Source organism: Rhipicephalus microplus, chromosome 6 (genome assembly GCF_043290135.1).
Source record: "Rhipicephalus microplus isolate Deutch F79 chromosome 6, USDA_Rmic, whole genome shotgun sequence".
Taxonomy (NCBI): Eukaryota; Metazoa; Arthropoda; class Arachnida; order Ixodida; family Ixodidae; genus Rhipicephalus; species Rhipicephalus microplus.
This window is the reverse complement of record NC_134705.1, coordinates 175,334,823-175,349,116: the sequence shown is the minus strand read 5'-3', so window position 1 is coordinate 175,349,116 and position 14,294 is coordinate 175,334,823. Positions and strand designations below refer to the sequence as shown.

General features: G+C 49.9%; 1 protein-coding gene across 1 annotated transcript in view; it reads right to left on the bottom strand.

Moving 5' to 3' along the window:
• Positions 1-14,294, bottom strand: part of Ser (protein serrate) — a 133,126-nt gene that overhangs the window by 6,973 nt on the left and 111,859 nt on the right. The window contains exons 3-11 of the mRNA XM_075867064.1: positions 10,282-10,688; positions 8,811-9,095; positions 7,709-7,927; positions 7,153-7,369; positions 2,972-3,085; positions 2,425-2,538; positions 2,174-2,287; positions 1,295-1,411; positions 490-717 (exon numbers count right to left, since the gene is read on the bottom strand). Coding sequence (XP_075723179.1) covers positions 490-717; positions 1,295-1,411; positions 2,174-2,287; positions 2,425-2,538; positions 2,972-3,085; positions 7,153-7,369; positions 7,709-7,927; positions 8,811-9,095; positions 10,282-10,688 — 1,815 coding nt within the window. The remainder of the gene's footprint in view (positions 1-489; positions 718-1,294; positions 1,412-2,173; positions 2,288-2,424; positions 2,539-2,971; positions 3,086-7,152; positions 7,370-7,708; positions 7,928-8,810; positions 9,096-10,281; positions 10,689-14,294) is intronic.

The window sequence follows — 14,294 nt, the reverse complement described above, 5'->3', positions numbered from 1 at the left end:
CTTCATTTACTTTGTTATATCCAGGTTTGTTGTATCGAGGTCTGAGTGTGTAACATCAAATAATACATTTGTGCTGGAAATAATCTCCAGTCTGTGCTCTCGCTAGACTTGCGGTCCTTGTGATGTACCCACAGTGCAGATAATCTTGAAGATTCAGGTTATTGCGATATGCATTTAAAAACCTGCATCCCTTGATCACTTCAGATAAGGGCACTGATACCTACTTGATTCACATGTAACACGCTTGCGCGTTCTTGGCAAATCTACTTCGGTAATATAACTATAATCTTAAAACAATGTGTAAAATCTGCACAACAGATTGAAGTATTGTATCTGCACTTGCAAGTACATGGAACAGTCAAGAGGCTGATATTTTTCATTATTCAATTGTGTTTCAAGTATTATTTTATTTAAACTAATAAAGACGTTTATGTTACTGCCTCAGTGCTTAATGAAAAAGAGGTGGGAAGGCAGTGAGGAGAGACTCACCGACATTACAGCGCTTGCCCGTGCGGCCGGGTGCGCAGCGGCACTCAAAATCTCCAATGGCGTCCACACAGACACTGCCGGGGGCACACGGATTCGAAGCGCACTCATCCACGTTGATGCGACAGTCGGGCCCAGCAAAGCCACGTGCACATTCACAACGGAACCAGTTGACGCCGTCAATGCAGCGGCCACCGTTATGGCAGGGCGAAGAAGCACAGTCATCCACGTCTGCGTAGTAAGGTAATGCGCCGTATTAGCACTTAGATGCAATCTAAGACGAAGAATTGTACGCATATAACTTTTGGTTTGGCTACACCTAGGTATACGTTGCAAAGTGCCTTATCAATGTCACACACTTGCTAGCTTTCTTCAGTTTTTTATAACAGTTGGAGCAAAGACACATAAAAGCAAGGCAAGACTATGAAGGCCGTAGATATTTCGAGCATTGCATTTTTTTTATTCGATAGCATCAATTGTGCAAAGTCCAAACTGGTACTCTTCTATCTTGGCAGATTCCTTTTACCACACGTGGACGAAAAGCTGCAGTTCTAGTCCAATCGTCGTTCACAGTAAACTGAGAATTCAAGAAAAGGATACCAAGCTCATTTCGAATGTACTGTGGTAACCTCATAATACAACCTTAAATTGCATAAATCAACATGACCGAACAGCAGTGGTGAATAGGTGCAAGTGAGCGATTAATATGGCATTGTTTTCTTGGTTAAGAAGTGAAATGGCCACAATGCAAAGGTGAAGGATGGCTAGCTGGACAGTAAGCAGTGCAGCGTTGCACGACAACACTCACTTTGTTGGCAGAGCGGTCCTTCGAAACCTTCCCGGCACATGCATGAGAAACCACGACCACTGTTGACACACGTAGCTCCGTTCTGGCATGGGTTGGACTCGCAGCCATTTACTTTGGCTGAAAGCGCAAAAAAATGGATTGTTGTTACTCCTTTATTCCAGTTTTCATTGTCACCGTGTATGCAATTAAGGTACTGCATTTTGAATGTGCAGCTTTTTTCGAAAGAAACAAGTCCGTTAGGACCACGAATGCGACTGAACACTGATTTCATTATTCTGCACACTTCAGTGCGGTGTCACAAAGTATTGGAGGGATAGTGATGACAACTTCATTGCTGTCCTCCCTAGAGCTCTTGAAGTACTGCAGTTATAGACACTGACTAGACCATCCCAGGGTCAGTCAACGCTATATGTGCAATAATTTTGTTTATCTTTATAAAGGAACTATATGTTACATATAGGCTTACTGAAAGCTTCATAACGAGAATTAACCAAACTAGGATTCAGTCGTAACCGGTTAATTTTTCTGCAATGGGTGACAGACATTTCTCTTGAGCTACTATATTTAGTTCATGAATTGCAACACCTCTTCAAAGGATGGCTGATGGAACACATTGTTTTGAGAACACGTAACGTAACGTCAAGCTCTTTATTATGGCCCAGAAGTTGTGTGTCTGATCAGTCTTCCATGTTCCATAGTATTTGCTTAATGTGATAAAGACCAAATATACATGTGCAACAGGATCAAGCATATATGTAGTACTATATAAGGTCATTTGAATAAAAGCAGGGCGTATTTTTTTCCCATGACCAAGTGGCTGCCTTTAAGCACAAACTCGAGTTTTGTTTCTCTGGTGCAGATGGCTCCAAAAGTACTCACCCATTTGACACGTGTGGCCGTGGTAGTTTTCTGGGCAGTGGCAGACAAAAGTGTCGCCAATGTCTTCGCAGGTGCCACCATTGAGGCACGTGTCGCTGTCGCAGTGAGAATCACCTGAAACAATGTCGAAGTCAGCTAATTAACTAACGATATCAACAAACCATCCGGCAGTTCTGACTGCAAAAGCAATTCACATCACTCTCACAGCACCTCACTCTGTGGTTGTTGATGTACCAATGCAGAGTACTTACGGAGATTGCAGGTCTTTCCTTTCCATTGTCCTTGACACTCGCAAAGGAAGTCGGCGATGAGGTCTGTGCATCTGCCTCCATTGTGGCATGGATTAGGTTGGCACTCATCTCGATCTGAAAATGTGTTATTGCAATATGGGCATTATCTTATTGTGTTCTTTAAACTGCATTACGAGTCTGTTGCATTGTCAGGCTGGGTTGTATTTAATTTCATCAGATTGTCAGATTAGAAGTATGCTGTAGAAAGACTATGCCGAGCTTATCAATTACTCCTACATCAAGGGTACACGGGGGTGCAAAGTCAGCCTCATACATTGACATAACAAGGAGGGGGGTGTTGAGACATGGTGGAGGGGCAAAATCAACTACTGACATTAACATAATAGGGTGAGGGGCTCACGGGAACATATCCCCCCCCCCCCCCCCCCAATGAAGGGGAACCTTGCAGACGCCTATGGGTACACATGCACCAACTGCCCACTCTGTGGGCGGAAATGAAACTATGCTCATACACAAAGTGAAAGTTGTGTTTTGAAATTGCACATACTTTTGCTACAGTGTGGGCCTTCCCATCCCTCCGGGCAAATGCATTTGTAGCTGTTGACTGCATCCACGCAGGTCCCTCCATTCACACACGGTTGATGAGCGCAGTCGTTGATGTCTGCAATGCAACAATAATGAAAGGCATTTAGCTAACTACCATTATAACTAACATGTTGGCTAACATTATAAACTTACATGCAGCATTAACTCAATCATGCCAATGTCCTTCCCCTTTTGGATGCCATGTTCGTCTCCTAAACATCTTCGTTCACTTTCCTTGAATTATTCTTATTCTGCGATTTGATGTAGCAAGTCGTAACATTTATTCTGGCTGACCTCTTCAGTCATGTAGCCAGTATATTGTCCTCCCTTGAGGGACGTGTGACGTGTGTGGTACACTTCTGGACCTTTCATCTTATCGGCCATTGTAGATCTCTCTCATTGGTTTAATTGGCAGTTGCGTAGTCGTATGCAATAGACGTCGCTTTGACCCCGAGTTAACAGAAAGTTCTTTGCTCCCAGCCCACTCGCGATGTGCGCATGCGCAGTGCCAAGGACATGCCGGCGCGTGCATACACTTATGGCGCGTGTCTCTGCTGCGCCTAGTAGCCGTGGTGGCGGCCAAAACGAGCTGGGCGGACTTTGATGATCGCGTTTCATCCGAACACGGCGAGAGAGGTTCAGATACCGCGAGGAGGCGGGGGGGAGGCGCCGGAGGCAACTAGGGAGCGGCTGGTAGCGGCGGCTCTTTGCTGCTGCCGAGCTCGTTTGCGAAGTGACAGGCGAGCGCGCGCGTGCTCCAGTGTCCAGAGCGCCACTTGCGCGTTGAGGCCGAGAACAACCGGAGGAGCGGCATTCCATTCTGCCGCATCCGGTTGGAAGAAGCGGCGGAGCCCACGGCTTCTGGGCGGCGGCGAGAGAGGAAGACCGCCGCCCCGCTCCCTGGTTCGGGGCGACGTTTCGATCTTCTGCCCTTCACCTGCCCGCCGCTGCCACCCGCGCACGGGAACGACAAGCGGGCTACAAAGAACGCGCGCTCCACCCCGCCGCCCACTACAGTTGTTCCTGAGAATCGGCGGCGGCCCGGTCTTGAACACTCGCCGGCTACCGTGGAGCGTAATTGAAGCGCGCCCTGCCCCGCGACGGAAGCCCTCCTCACTCCGGGGTCGGCTGCAGTGCTTTCGTTTACCTCCAGCAGCCCTTCAGGCGGTGTTTATATACACTAGCCACGCGCTGCTGGTCACTGGTCTCCGTCGGGCCGCGCCTAGGCTTCGTGAGGTCACGTGCCAGCAAGCAGCCTCGATCGTCTTGCCGCGGTCTCTCGATCTTGTGTCGAGCGGGTGTCGCGACGCCCTCTGTCGAGTGAGCAAACGCGCAGATCGACTGACTCGCCGAATGTCACGCCTTCCTATCAGGATCGAGAGGCGCGTACTCGTTTACTGTGACTCGCTCCTGCAGGCGATTCTTGCGGTTCATCTTGTTGGTTTGTAGACGAATTCCTGGACGGGGCGCTAAGCAGGTGCCGAAGTACATTGTAGCTGTCTGATGCCCTCTCGGCAAGATTCATGGTCCCGTCTCTGCTTCCCCGTCGTCCTTCTCTATTTTCGTCACCCGTTACTTTCTCTGTGACGTGAAACCACGGAATGACGACCGGGTACCGTGTGACAAATCACAGTTTGGTTGCCCCGCTGTCATATAAGTATCTGCTTTTTCAGATGTTTTCCAGGATTCTCTTTACGCGCGCTTTTGGCGTTGATTACGTACTGCCGATATACGTATGGCTTTACACATATGCAGTCGGACCCGCATATATGGAACCTTCATATAACGAATTACTGTGTGCATCGAACAGTTGTAATATTCCCTTGAATATTCTCGATATATATGAAATACTTTACACACCGAATTACCTCTATCGAACTTTTTTTTTTGTAATCCTACATCGATAATGTGTAGTCTGTATGTATCGTGAGCTTGTATAAATAAATGCCACAAAATCTCCAAGAGAGCGGACTCGGATAAACCCGTCGACAAAATGGACTACCGCAAGAGGTGAAAATGACGAAGTCCCGCTTCGTTTTGTGTGACTTCGCCCCCGCTCACGAATTCTTCCCCCACCCCCTTCCGCATGCACAGGCCGGAGGGGCTTCAGCAACTAACGTTTGCGTATGCCGGTGGCACTCCCGGCACAAGGCGGGGGAGGGGCTCCTCTTCTGCGAAAGGGAGTCAATAAGCGACGACGACCGTAGGGGAACCACTTCAGCGCGCTCTGGGGTTCTTTGTTGCCCCCCGCCAGGTATACTCTCCCCCGCACCCCCCTTTCGCTCTGTGATCGTCGTCGCTCATTGCCCGAGCGCTCGCTCCACAGGTTTCACTTCACCGCCAGCGGCGAAAAAGTGGCGAGGGATGCGAATGAAGCGCCGCTGCCGCCGCCTCATTGCGGGCATCGCTGTAACGAGCGACGTCGTAAAAAGAGCATTTGAGAAAAGCGCTTAGTGGAGTAGATGACCCTCTTCCTTGCCTCCCTGCGAGACGTGTTGCCATCCCGCTGTCTTCTTTCGGCTCGCGCCTGTGCAGGTGCGAGGAAAAAAATGGTTCCCTTTCTCGAGCGCGTTCTTCTTCTCTGGCAGCCGATACCATTTCGTATCGCTTTTGTTTGCATTCCAGGGAAGCCGCTGTATAAAGTATACACAGTACGAGGTCGTCACGCAGGTGGCGCCACACTGCGCTTCCAGGTAGAGTCACTGTATATGGCTAGAGTGTACTAGAAGTTCCTTCTAGTACACTCTAATATGGCTACATAAGGAGCCATGTATACTATATGCCGTATACGGCTCCTTAAGGATACAGTAGCCATATATGGCCCTGCCGTATATGGAGACACATGCAGTATCTCTACTTAGAGGGAATTTTCACTGAAGCTTGCGAGCGGCTTCACGTGCCAGAAGCTTCCCCGAAGAAGAGGGCGGGGCGTCTAATACCTTACGCGTGATGAGGGAGGCAAAATAAAAAATCCACGGAGATGATTGGCAAGGCGAGGTAGCAACTTGTGGTGTGGACGTGGCGATAGGTATCGTGCGCTGCTGTCGGCGCCCTTCTGTCTCTTTCCTTGCCTCTTTTTCGTGTCCCTAGTATAGAATGACGACTGTTATAGCGCGAGATCAGAACGACGACAAAGGGACAAGAAGAAGAGCGCCTCTTTGTCTTGGTCGCATTTACATTGCAGGGCGCGCTACTGCTCGACATTGTCTAGAGTAACTGTATATGGTCACGTAAGAACCATATACAGTTACTATAACATCGTCGAGTTCAGCCCTGTTGACAAGTTCGCTGTCCCGTCTCCTCTGATTGGTTCAGAGGTGTACTAAGGCCCCTCTGACTAGCAAAAAACGGCGCCATAGCGGAGTTAGAAAACACGACGCAATCGCACGATGTCCACAACATCAAGCCAAAAAAAAAAAAAAAAATCAGCTGCACCTTATGGCTTTGAGTCGTTAGGAAAAGTCAGCTTTAAAAGCAGCATAACATTCGGTCGACTCTCGAGGGCGCGTCCAATTCAAGAGGACGGGGATTTATTGAAGCGGTTCTTACGGTTTCATTGCTGGAAGTAGTTCGAAGGAAGAGTAGGCGTCCCATGAGCGTAGGCAGATTTTTTTTTTTTTTTTTTGGAGAGGGTGCATTCCTTGATCTGAAGTGGGGGCAGGCAGATGTGCTCGAGTGTCGTTTTGGGTTTATATGTCATGGCAAAGACAAAAAAATCAGGGAAGGGGTGGAAGGGACGGGCCTGGTGTTACGTTGTTGCGGGCCTGGTTACAGCACTGGAGCGTAGGGCCCGCTTGTGTCGGTACTAACCACAGCATTAACCGACAACTATGTTGGACGCATGCGCACGTCTCAAGGCACCCTTTTCACTCCTATCTCCTGGAAAGCCTTTATCTTCTTGTTTGAAACAACGAATGTCTTTTTGGTCAGTGCTTGCTCACGTCTTTTCTTGCTCGTTGCTTTTTCACGCTGTTTCCAGTTGTGAAACGCGAAGTTCAGCACATGACCTTTCTCATTTATTTCGTGTATATCTGGAGCTGTCCTGCGTTTGCGCTTTCGCATTTTCAATTGACAAAATCGACATTTGATGTTCCGCAATCCCGACGGGAGGGGGTGTATAAGGCGCATAAGCGCGTTGCTTACTCTCGTGACAGTAGCGGCCCGTGTAGCCGGCGTCGCACACGCAGTTCGACGTGGTCGCCGGTCCACTGCCACTGGACACGCAGCGGCCGTGCGGGCCGCACACCGAGGCACCGCCTCCGTGCTCTTCGACGGCCGCGCAGCCCTGCAATGAAGCCGGGGACGAGCATGGCTGGCCTCCCGGACCGCCGCACGGTCGGTCCTGCGTGCAGTTCTTGCCCTGCGAGAAACCACACGACACCCAAGGAGTGAATCAACTGGTCTATAGTGTGAACGAAAAAAAAAATGCGGGCACCTTACACTGTAGTGGTGCAAGGCTGGACTAACAGCAGAGATTGTGGCCTACCTACGTAATTAGCTAGGTCTTGACTAACACGGCATCAACTGGAAGGTCTACATTAGCAACGTCTTAATTCGCACGATCCTCTTCCTCCAGGCGATCGTGCCTGTTTCTTTTTGTCTCTAATACTTTCTCATTTTGTTCTTCCAAAGCACCATTTAACCAAAACCAAAACTCCATTTAACACCCTTAATCATAAAAGGGCGCTGAAATCCGTACCTGGTATCGGTCGGTGCAGTGGCAGTAGTAGTCGTGCGCGCCCAGGCTGAAGCAGGAGGCTCCGTGGGCGCACGGGTTCGGGTGGCAGGGGTCCTCGTCCCGCTCGCAGCGCGCACCACCGTAGCCCACGGGGCAGATGCACCGGAATCCCGGAGGCTGAGCTGAGGCCACGCAGTCGCCGCCGTTCTGGCACGGACGCGCCAGACAGCCGCTCAGGTCCTGGGCGCATTCGCAATAAAAGGCGGACGTCGCTGTAGTGTATGCGCGTAGGCAGGATTTTGTTTTGTGGGATGCGAACGCGCGTTGCGTGGCAGCGGTGGAGGGGGTGGGAACATTTGTGTGGTTTGGGTAGGTTTGAGGACCGGGCGGAAGGCCGGGCTATAAAGCAAAGGACCGTGGTCCGATCCTCGGCTTGGAGGAAGCAAGCAGTTCGGAGAGAACATCGCGCAATGCGATAAAAAGACAAACTATGACATCCTGTCGCTAATGAAAACCGTACACACATATTGTACTGTTGTGTCTTATACATTCCATGTCTGTTATATACATATATGTTTCGTTTCTTGCGCGTTTTTTGTGCTATATCAATGAGAACAGACAATAATGTGAAGGAAGGTATAGTGAACGTTAAGTTAGAAGTAACTGTAAAGTAAATGTGAAGAAATAAAAGTGGACGAAAATACAACTTTCCATCGGCAGGGAGCGCACCTGCGACCTTCGAAATAGAGTTACTGTATATGCAGCAATTACGTAGCATATTCAGTAACTCTACTTCGAGTAACACGTCCCATGTCGCAGGTTCGGTTTCTGCCCATGGCAAATTGTTTTTTTCATTCACATTTGTTTTTTCACATTTACGTTATAATTACTTCTAATAACGTCCCCTGTACTTTTCTTGGCATTATTGTCTGTATTAGTTCTCATTAATATTGTGCTTATCAAAAAGAAAAATGAGCCCTCGGAATTACACTTTCCTTCTTTCTGCTATTTTTCATTCTTTTGGAACTTAAATGGCATTGTCCCTTAAACTTTTCTACTTAAGTGTCACTGACCCCATTATCCCGGTTGCGGAACGACTCTCGATTTCTCTTATTGACGTTACCTGGCATCTGTATCCGGTCCAGCCTGGCGCGCACGCGCACGCCCAGGTGCCGTTGCGCTGCACGCAGCTTCCTCCGTTGAGACAAGCTGCCGGCAGGCAACCCTGCGGCGCGCCGCGGCCCAGTTCGCAGTTGGTGCCGGAGAAGCCCGGCCGGCAGCGGCACAGGTACCGCTGAGCTCCGGCCGTGTGCTCGCAGGTGCCCCCGTTCATGCACGGCTCGTGGGTGCCGCAGTAGTTGAGGTCCTGGTCGCACAGTATCCCGCCCCAGTTGAGGTCGCAGATGCACTGCGCGGAAGACGATTGAGATTCTCTTGAGACTCGTGGACTAGGGCAGTGCCTCCTCTGTAGCGCTGACTATAGGGACACGTATGAATTGTGTTGAATGTAATTCACAGCACATCCACGGAGTGAACGATTATAAATGCGGCGAAGCTTCCGTTGGTCCGTCCTGTCTTGTTTGTCCGCTCCTATCACACTAGAGCACGCATCGAACGGACCTACGGCCACTTCACCCCACTTATCATCATTCACTCCATGGATATGCTGTGAATTTCTTATTATACGGAAACCGCTAACGCCATCTAGTGATATTATTTCCAAGGACATACACACACAACGCCATCTAGTGAGCAGTTCTTAAAACTAACTGCAAGTGACTACTACAACATACAACTACGAGGGAACGACCCACACACTAAGGAGCTTCGCCCATTAAAACGTTTATTTGAAGAGCAAGGGGTTGGGGAAGCCAGTGGGTAGGACCCCTACTCCCGGACTCCACTGGCCTCAACACTGCAGCCGCACCTGGTCGAGGAGCCCCGCTTGGGCCTCCTCTTCCTCGCTGGCGAGCCAGGTCTCCCACTCGTCCGTTCCGAATTTCGCTCACCCGAATCTGAGGCGTGTTAATCTTAGGTGTCCCAAGTCCACACTCCCACCCGCCATCCACCTAAAAGCATACGCCGGTGCTTGCACGTGGCGGTGGAGGACAGTCAGCTCTCGCACGCATTACGACGGGGCACGTATGAGTGCGAGACATGCGCGCGTTGTAACGACTGGCAGCAGTATGTATCAATATGAAATTCTATGGAGTCGAAATACTGTAGAGGCCTGTGTGTCCGCGTGATGTGAGCGGGGTTTGAAGGACACCGGGTGGTGGAAATTTCTGGAGCTCTCCACTACGGCGGGCCTCGAAATCGCACCATGGTTCTGGATAGTGAAATCCTATAAATTGTCATTCATTGATTCATTCGAATTAATTTACTTGACAAACATTTCTGCTATTAAATGAAGAGCACGCTCTGTGTACTCTCTAGTCCGGGACTCTGCAATCCCCGACTACATATCCCTGGACTCCGTAGATGTGTGTGAGCACACTGTATAGCGTCAAACAGAGACTGCTGCCAGAGGTCTGCGGAAGACGCCCGCTTCGTTGACCACCTCATGGTGCCGCAAATGCACGAAAGCGACTCACCTGCCAGGGCGTGTTGTTGCAGTATCCGTGCCGGCAGCCGGGGTACGGGGCGCAGTGGTCGCACAGCTCGGACCGCCAGCCCGGCCTGCAGACGCACTCTCCGGGTCGCTCGCAGTAACCGTGCACGGGGTGACATCCGCGGCGGCACACGGGCGTCTCGCACGTCGAGCCCGTCCATCCCGGCCGGCACTGCTTGGAGCCGTCACGGGCGCACCGGTAGTGTCCGAATCGGTCGTCCCGGGGCTTGCACAGCGTCCAGCAGCTGGGGCCGTAGTAGTTGGCCGCGCACGTGACCCGGATGCGGTACGAGAGCTGAGCGGCGCGGCCCGGGTGCCTCAGCGTGTGCCACTCCTCGCTGGGCAGCACCAGGCCCGAGTAGGCGAGCCGCTCGATGGGCCGGTCCACGTCTGCGAGGCGATTGAAGGGGGTAACAAGTGATAAATAAAACGTTTCAGCCAGCCGGGAAGGCCGTCGGACAGCGAAGCTGTAATGATCATGGTGATCATGACTATTGATACAAAGTAGTCATCATCGTCATTTTTTTTTCGATCATTATCGTAATCATATTTTTTCTATATTTATTTATGTCGCTTACCCTCTGGTCGCGCGACCTGCGGGATGCCTACTACCACTGCTTATAGGCGTTCGGCAGGATTTTGTCTCTGGAGGAAAGGGGGAGGGGGGGGGGGGCGTGCGGTTATGTATATGTATTATATCGCGTCGTTAGCCTAGGATAGGAGCACCGGAGTGGCTTTAGTGGGGGGAGGGGGTAAGTGCACGCGCAGGTGTAGTTTGGGTGAAGGGGACGGAGGTCGAGTCTTTCTGTTGCGCTCCCCTGCGACGTCCATGCCTTTACTACTACTACTACTACTACTACTACTACTGCTACTACTGCTACTACTACTGCGGTGACGACTATAACGCTGGGTATACTAAAAGAGCTTCTTTGTAAAAGTGATGAAAGTTGACGGACAAGCGACAGGTGAAGTGCTCAAAACTGTTGTGCAATTAGACTAAGTCTGTAGTAGCCAAGAAAGGGGGAAGTAGTTCGACCCCCCCACCCCACCCGATACACACCCTGATGCTTGTCGTCCTACAAGCACTCACAATCACACGCTTATTGAGGTGCCTCCTCTACCGCACCCATTCTTTTCTCACATTTCCTGTATAGTCTAAAGCCGGGTCTTGTATCTTCATTCAACCTGTCACCTTGTAGTTGTTTATCGTTTTTCTTCTCGGTATTAGGCGCCCCAGGCCACAAAGCGGACGCCTGCTGTGAGGTCTCACCAAGTTGCGCTCTCAACCTAAGCAAAAAAAAAATCCCTCCGGTCTCCCCGACGACTCGTCCGCGCTAGGAAAACCGACATTTAGTTTCGGAAAGGCGAGAAATTCCCGCCAAATTACCGCGACACGTGTGTGGCGTTACGTATATATAGGAACACCCACGCACTCGCAACACAAGCGCCACCCTTTGTCGCTACACTCGCGAAGACTTTTTTTCTTTTTTTTTTTAAAAAGGCGAGCCTACGGATGTCACGGTCACGTGTCGAGAGCACGTGTCGCGATGACTTCTCGCTTGCTGCCACGGCAGCGATTCGGATTGGTCGCGGAGGTGAAGAAGGGACTTGTATTCAGAGGAAGCAACACACACGTTGCCACCGAATGCGCCTCGTCAAGCGTTCGCCTGTGTGGCGGAGACCGAGCCTAAGAGATATAATGATAATAATAAAAAAAAACTTGTTCCCTGCATTCGCTTCTTCTCTGAATCGCGAAGGGCCGGTTTTCGCGTTCGCGCGAAAAAAAAAAAAAAAAGAAAGAAAAGAGGGGGGGGGGGGGGGGGGGGCTGCTTCTGGACTAGCTCGTTTCACGATTCAAACTTTATAGCGTTGTAGATGGGTGAGACAGTTGGACGAGTTAGTGTACGGATGCGTTATAAGATGGCGCGACGGAAAAAAAAAAAAAAAAAGACTGGAACACCACACACGAAGTGTACTTCCAGCCCTCTCACCCCTTTTACGTTGCGTCGCTTTTTTATTGTTTCCTTTTTTTAGTTTGTAGCATAGCGAAGTTGTGGGCGAGAAGGGTAGAACAGGTCCTGTTCTGTTCTGCTAGTTCAGAATCGAGTGGACTAAACGTATAAAACAATTATAGCTAGATAGATGAGAACAACAATCAACAACCATTTGTCGTCGTGGTTACATCACATCTGGCTCTGTAGTTTCGCCATTCGTTTCAAGCGTGTGCGTGTGTGTCTTTTATGACAGGACTGGATTCGTCCCTTCTTTATAGTCGAGGGCATGTGTGTGTGTTTTTAACAACTTAGGGAATTGGAGCGTCTATTGGAACTTAACGCGGAGATGTACTTACAGAACGTCTTTATTCTAACTGCTCCGTACTAACAGTCCCCCGAGAACGCAAGGACCTCCGTTTATTGTATCCGTGAACGCGCGTATGCAATCATAAACTCGAACGTAAGCTCAAAAAAAAAAAAACGCTCAGTTGTATACACCTTTTCACAGGAAGGAAAAAAAAAAAAAACACCGCCATGATGGGCTGTGCGCGGGAGTACAAAGGCTAAGGGCGCAGCGTTGTCAGTGCATTTTCGAGGGGACGCGCCAATTCGCGCAGCCCAAGGAGGGATATGACGGCGCCCAGGGAGGCGTTCATGAAAGGGTGAATATGGCCACCAATCAGGATCGCGGTGTAGTCTGTGACGTGCAAGCGTTCGATGCGACGCCACAGCGAGTTGGGTGCAACAGCGGTCTAAACGGAAACACTGTGAGAGTTTTTATCAAGCCGATCGACCGCTTGTACGAAGTCTATATGCTGTATTTCTGCTCGCATGATACCTGCTCGCCTGGGCAAATTTCGCTTGTGTCGTCTATAAAGGTAATTAGAGGTATACTCTAACGCAAGTTTTGCAATTTGTCGCTGCGTTTTCAGTGATTACTGTAATCTTTACTTTTGCCATTCTTAAGCTGAAATCGATTCTTGTTACCTTTAACTTCATTTTTTTTTCTACCGTCGATAGTATACCGGTTGAAGAGTATCACGGTTCCCTGACAAAATTTTATTTTTGTCGCTCGTTACGTCATTAATTTACCTGCTCAACTTTTCCCGTTGCTTGTATAAAGAAGATAATAATCTGAAAAAAAAAAAAGCGACGCGTTTCACGGAACACGTGAAACAGAGACGGTTCATCCCTCGCGACCCACTCGACCTTTGAACCCAGGCGCCTTTGGTACGTAAGTCAAGGTTGACAGCGTTCGTGTGCGCGCCCTCACGAAGCGTGGCGTGGGTGTTTGAGCGTGCATTATTTAGTTGCTGTATAGCGTATACACGTATACAGACAGGATGACGTGGAGGGGTATCACTAGTTGCCCACCGCCGGAAGTTGACAGCAACGACTGACTTTTTTTTTTACTACTTGTCTCGGCTCCTATACACTAACAGCTATAGATGGGGAACCGGTGTTTCTTCCGGGTTCCCTAAAAAAAGGTACCCGTAGGACCTGCTGCGAACGTGCGGGCAACAAGCGATCGGGACGGTATTATTTTGGGAGTCTCGTGGTCGGCCATCCCCGCCACAGATGAGACGAAGGAAAGAAGGGGAAAAAAAGAAAAGAAAGGCGTTGCGTATGAGTGCATATGCGACAAGCAGCAACACCCCCTCACTCCTCCTCCGCACATCATGCTGCCCTCCTACAAACGACAGGTTCTTTTCTGTGCGGCGTCGGCTATTGCGTGTGTGAGCGATTGTCTTGTGTGTGTGTGTATGCGTTCGTGTCGCGTGCTACGCGGTTTGCGCGCCCGTACATGTAGTGCCTCCACGTGTTTGCACGCCCCCGCCAGCAAAATAACGATGCGAAGAAGAAGAAAGAGAAAAACACCGGGAATATAAATATAACAGAGAGGAGAAAAAAAAAGAACAGTGTGCAGGATGCTCCTGCATATATCGCAGTTGGGGAAAGAGAAATATGTAGAAAAAAATCCATGTTGGGAAGAGGAACTAAT